Source organism: Mus caroli, chromosome 17 (genome assembly GCF_900094665.2).
Source record: "Mus caroli chromosome 17, CAROLI_EIJ_v1.1, whole genome shotgun sequence".
Lineage (NCBI taxonomy): Eukaryota > Metazoa > Chordata > Mammalia > Rodentia > Muridae > Mus > Mus caroli.
In genome coordinates this window covers 69,827,071-69,833,258 of record NC_034586.1, presented here as the reverse complement: position 1 = coordinate 69,833,258, position 6,188 = coordinate 69,827,071, and the positions used below count along the sequence as shown (strand labels likewise).

General features: G+C 42.7%; 1 protein-coding gene across 1 annotated transcript in view; it reads left to right on the top strand.

Annotated features, from left to right (window-relative positions):
- The window catches only part of Xdh (xanthine dehydrogenase), a 63,844-nt gene that overhangs the window by 42,473 nt on the left and 15,183 nt on the right, over positions 1-6,188 (top strand). Inside the window, exons 21-24 of the mRNA XM_021185682.2 lie at positions 1,072-1,196; positions 1,979-2,112; positions 2,512-2,599; positions 2,707-2,793. Of these exons, the coding sequence (XP_021041341.1) occupies positions 1,072-1,196; positions 1,979-2,112; positions 2,512-2,599; positions 2,707-2,793 (434 nt within the window). The remainder of the gene's footprint in view (positions 1-1,071; positions 1,197-1,978; positions 2,113-2,511; positions 2,600-2,706; positions 2,794-6,188) is intronic.

Sequence of the window (6,188 nt, the reverse complement as noted above, 5' to 3'; positions counted from 1 at the left end):
CTTCCTTTCTTTCTTCCTTTCTTTCTTTCTTTCTTTCTTTCTTTCTTTCTTTCTTTCTTTCTTTCTTTCTTTCTTTCTTTCTTTCTCTTTCAAGACAGGGTTTCTCTGTATAGCCCCTGGAACTCACTTTGTAGACCAGGCTGGCCTCGAACTCAGAAATCTCCCTGCCTCATCTGAAATTGTTTTTAACCACTGTCTGAACTTCTGCCCCTCCCCACCCTCCCTGAAATCTAACTCGATGAGTTAGGCCCACAGCTTCCCGCCCAGGCCAAGGCTATCCTTCAGTCCCCTTGGGATAACTTCCTACTTTGACCCTTTGGCCCTGCTAAGTTATTAGCAGGCTAACTAGTTCTCTAACAGGAGTGGTTGATTCCATTCTGAAAGATATGTTTCCAATCATGCTTGCCAATCTCTCTTTTTTTTAAACCTTATCCAAAACTTTACAATGGTCATCTTAGAAATCCCAGGTGCCCAGTGGCCTCAGTATTTAATGTTACTCTGGCTGCCTTGATGGGAGGAGGATTAGATGGACAGACATAATTCACAGAGTATTAGGACTTTAAGACCCTTTCCCATCCCAGTTGGTCACCAGAGGTGACCATGAACAACAAGGGGTTCCTTGGTGGACTATTTCCTTTAGCAAGTGTTCTGGTTCGTGCCTCAGTTGCTGTGATAAAACACTGCTCAGGAGCATTTTGAGAGGAAAGGGTTATTTCGGATTACAGGTTCCTGTCTATTCTTGAGGGAAGCCAAGGTGAGAACCTGGCAGCAGGAACTAAACATGGAGGAACACTGCTAACTGGCATGCTTTCTTTGGTTTGCTCAGCTATTTTCTTTATACAACCCAGGCCCATCTGCCTAGGAATGGCATTGCCCACAGTGCGGGTAGGCTCTCCTCTATCAATTAGCAGTGAAGAAAGTGACCCACAGTCATGTCTACAAGACAATCTGATAGAGACAATTCTTCAGTTGAAGTTCCCAGATGTGTCAAGTTGGCAATCAAGATTAGCTACTGCAGTAGGCATATCCCTGTACAGATCTGGGCTCATCAATCTCTCATTGCTTCCCCAGGAGAATTATATATTGGTGGCCAGGAGCACTTCTATCTGGAGACCCACTGCACCATTGCCGTGCCGAAAGGCGAGGCAGGCGAGATGGAGCTCTTCGTGAGCACACAGAACACCATGAAAACCCAGGTCAGCTCAAGGCAGTGACAGGAGAACTCCTAGTGGACCAGGTCGGGCAGAATAGGAAGTAGGAAGAAGTAGATACTAGATATAGATCCTAAGAGGGCCATGAGTATTAGTCTTGGAATCAGAGCCTGTTCACCACCAGGGGCATTGAACTTGCCATTTAACGTTAACTAGTAAGGTGGAGCTTGCTAACATCATTTCATCAATCAGATGCATTTTAGAACTTGCACTAGAACCTAGGGAGTCTTCACTTTTATAATTCTGAGGCTATGTGGCCAGTACATACCAAGGAATATCCTGCCCAAATATCTCATTGTTTAAAATCAAGTATGGGACCATGTGATAACCATAAGGACCATTAACTTAGCAGATACAGCTATCTGTATATGATATTGCACATGCACTATCAATACAATACCACGTGTACATGTACTAACTGGTACATGATATTGGTTGCCAGGATTTTTGGTGTCTACTCTTACCATTCTGACCTAGAAGTCCTTGCCAAGTGAGATGATTTTTTTTTTCACCCTGAATGCATGCTGTTATCTTGCCCTTCTGGTAAAAAAAGGAAATATCCGAGTTGCCTGAATTCACTCGGTGGTGACCAGTAAGTGCTGGATCCTGGCACCAGTCACCACTGGGAGGTGAGGAAGATGTTCACCTCAGAAATTTCAGAATTTATAGTAATGCTTAGGCCCAGGCATGTTGGACAGGTTGAGGTCAGGCCTTGAAAAGGTCCAGAGGATGTGTCAATGCACGGTTGTTTTTCTTCTTTTGTATAGAGCTTTATTGCAAAGATGTTGGGTGTTCCAGACAACAGAATTGTAGTCCGAGTGAAAAGAATGGGTGGAGGCTTTGGAGGGAAGGAGACCCGGAGCACTCTGATATCCACAGCAGTGGCCTTGGCTGCATACAAGTGAGTTTCTAGGCCCCCTTCTCCTGCCACAATGCCAGCTGGTCAGGATGGCCTTCTAGAGTCTCCCCTTGTTGAAAGTAATTGTCCCTACTTTGATTTCTCAGTTTTCTCTGTTTCAAACCCTTGAACATAAGGGCAGGAATACCCTCACCAGCTTCTTTGTACATTGTATTCATGGCTTCTCCCCCCCTCCCCCAAAACTGGCTTAAGCTCCCTAGGAGCAAGGTGAGGACTCACAGCCTGGCATGTCCTGTGTTCTTCAGCACAGCACCACCACTGAAAATCTCAATGCGTAGATGGAAAGCAAACCCCTGTACTGTTTAGCATCCTGAGACACATGGGGCTTAGGCTGCAGGAGGCTTACAGGTTTCTAACCTCCTTGATCCCCCGCTGCCCCAGGACAGGCCGCCCTGTACGCTGCATGCTGGACCGAGACGAGGACATGCTGATAACTGGTGGTAGACATCCCTTCCTGGCTAAATACAAGGTGCTTGATCTGTTCTGCCTACTAGGGTAGGATAAATAGGTGGGATGGACCAGGACAGACAGACAGACAGACATGGGTGATATTGAGAATGACTCTCCTTTCATCAGGTGGGCTTCATGAAGACTGGGACTATAGTGGCACTGGAGGTGGCTCACTTCAGCAATGGCGGGAACAGTGAGGATCTCTCTCGGAGTGTAAGTAGGATCTGCCTGCCCCTAGGAGTGACTGGAAGGCCAAGGGTGTGCTGCACAGTCTAGGGGCGTCCCTGCCAATTATTTCTGTATAGCTACATAACTAAATCCTCCTCACTTTCAGCTTCTTGGACAATCTCTAAGCAGAGAATGACCATATTATATCTATGATTAGAAACTCGTCCTTTCTGTTCAAGATATTTGCCATGCTAGCCCTATTACGTATACATCTTCAGGTGTGTGTGTGTGTGTGTGTGGTGTGTATGTATGTGTGTGTGTGTGCGCGTGCGCATGTGCATGCTCATGGAAAAGACAAAAAGATGTAATATTTGTTTATAAAATAAAAGCTTTGCAAAAATTAAGTTCAGAGAGCTTAACCGAGCAAAGAACACTTTACAAACCAGTGAGCTCAAGACAGAGCCTCAGAGAGGTGGCCAGGTGGCATTTGTAGGCAGGAAACGGAATGGCAACTATAGAAATGGCAACTCTGTTACAGCTTGGCACTTGCTTCACTTGGATGCAGTTTGGTCTCTTAGCTGCCTACCTGTAGGCAATGACTGCGACTGTGTGACAAAGAGCTACTTTTTACAAAGTAAAGCGTACTCAGGGAGTTAGGTTGCAGGGCATCCCATCCTGGCGCAGAGACATCCTCTGATGAAATTCACTTGTGTTCAATAATATACGCCGTGGACATTTATCCTTTCACAGTTCGAGGGGTTAACGTAGCTTTAGGGAGGGCTTTGCTTTCTGTCTCCCATTAAGTAGAGTACTGGATACTACTTATAGTGTCCAGTAGCTGCTTTCGGCTTGTGCTGAGTTCTTCTACCTCCTTCCTAATTTTCAGTCTAGTATCTCTGTATCTTGAGAAAGGGGCACAGGGACCTCCGACTGTAAGTGCAGGTTTCTGTTCTTTCATCTGTTCTTCTCTGAGCCCTTGTAATTGATAGTTCATGTGTATTTCCTCTCTGTTGTTTGAGACCAAACCAACGAGTATGCTTTGGGGAAACTAATGTTTTATCATTATATAATCTCTCTCTTATAATGTTTTGTTCACAATTCTCCTTTATATAATCTGTTTTGTACCTTTTGTTTAATATTTACATGCTATATTTTCTAAACTTTTGCTTTCAATCTACCTATATTATATTATTATTACTATTATTATTGAAATGAAAATTTCAAAGAAATGTAGTTATGTCATATTTTTAAATGTACTCTGTTAATCTCTGTCTTTTATTTGTGCTGACTTATTATTATCTTTTGAAACCTCATAGCCCACCCCCAGTGATACACTTCACCCAACAAGGCCACACCTACTCCAGTAAGGCCACACCTCTCAATCCCTCCTAAGTAGTGCCATTTCCTCATGATTAAATATTCAAATGTATGAACCTATAGGGGCCATTCTTACTCAAATAACTGTATCCAGCTACTACTGGGAGGAAGGAGATGGAAAGAGCAAGAGAGAAAGTTATGTAGTCTGAGTTAGAGGTCAAGGAAGCCTAGGATATTGTAATCGTGAACACACAGTAGCTGTGGCTCTGAGCCTGCTAAAGTCTGACTAGCTACTGAACAGCACGGATATGGTGAAGGCCTTAGTTCTTTATTAGACCCTTGACACCATCCAGAAGGAAAGTCAGTAAGAGGTCTTTCTGCTAAGTGAGCATGAAAGTCCAGGGTCTTTTGTGCTTTACAATGGCTTTATTTAGGGTGTGGGTAGGGCTTTATAAATGGCTACAGGTGGTGAGTGGTGAGCCTTAAATCCATACCTGACTTTTTCTGATACCATCCCAACAAGAGTGTTGGGGCACCCCAGTGGAGCCTCATGAAAATGGAAGCATAGGTTTCTGATGAGATTTTGCAGGTGTGGTTATAGGAATGGGGTCACAACTCGTGTGAATGAGTATGTGTGTGTGTGTGTGTGTGTATGTATGTATGTGGATGTGTCTGTGAGTGTATGTATATGTGAGTGTGTGTGTCTATGAGTGTGTATGAGGCATTCAGTTGGAGTATAATAGTTAATGTCTAAGACCTTTGCTAGGCTACCTTTTATTGATCTTTTGGATAAAAAGAACAGGATTTAAGGGGGTGATTCTTTTTAGTCTCTATAATCATTGACATCTTTAGATCACTTGATTTTCATAAAGGTTTGAGGTCTAGAAGCATAACAAAACACCTTAAGCCTCTAACCCCTAGAACTCCTTACCACACCATTTCTTGATTCCTGAGGACTGTAGTGTTTCTGCCACTTTTCTTTCCCTTTTAGAATATTTTATATCACTGTTGACTTAGAACATTCTCTCTCCCCCTTTCTCTCTCTCTTATCTATGTATCTACTATCTATCATCTATGTACCACCTATCATCTATCAATCTATTATCTACCTATCTAGTCATCTATTTCTATCTATCCATCTATCATCTATCTCTGTTTATTATCTATCTATCTATCTATCTATCTATCTATCATCTATCTATCTATCTATCTATCTATCTATTTATCAAATTAAGGATACTGAATGGGCTGGGCTAGGTCCTCATACTGTATATTAATGCTGAGTATCTGTCTGCCAGGATAAAACCTTGAGTAATGTCAAACATGGTCCTTGGGTATTTTTGTATTTAGTGCCTGCTGAGGCTCCTTGAGCCATAAATGGCAAGGATAAGCCCGGCAGCTGTGTGTGCTGCTCACTTTGCCACAGCTGTGACAGATGAGCTTAGAATAATTTAGTGTTAAAATAAAATAGCTAGCAGGGCCAGAAAGGTGGTGCTCAGTGGGCAAAGGTGCCTGGCACCAAGCCTGGTGAACTGAGTTTGAGTGTCTCTTGCCAGTTGTCCTTTGACTTAGACATGTGTGCTCTGGCACACTCACTCAAGTAAACCAATAAGTACAGTTTAAAAAGAAGTAGATAAAAGAAGGTAAGAAGAGGCAAAAATGGGTGAAATAAAATCAATTATGAGAATTATCAAATTTACATGGATGGTGGTACCTTTTGAAAGTTATTATCCTAATTTTATGACCAGATTGGTTCTTACCTATTTAGATTTCTATTTTTTAAAGTAACAGTTTAGAAAAAGCAGGTTTCCTGTTATGCCCTCTGGGTCCCCCTCTATGCTAGAGTCTAATTAGTTCAGTTAGGAAACTTTACACTCCAGACCTACTATTACAAATGTTCAAGACAGGAAGTATTTCTAGCATTCTCACCATGTGTAACGTGTTTTGGTGTTTTAGAGTAAATCAGGTTGACAGGCATGCAGTAGTTATCCCCAAAGATCGTAAAACCTTGTAATTCAGTCCTATAAATGTGTTGAGTATGTAGCCCTAGGTGGCAGTGCAAAGGGCCTATAAACACAATGCGTGGGAGAAACAGAGAGAGAGAGAGAGAGAGAGAGAGAGAG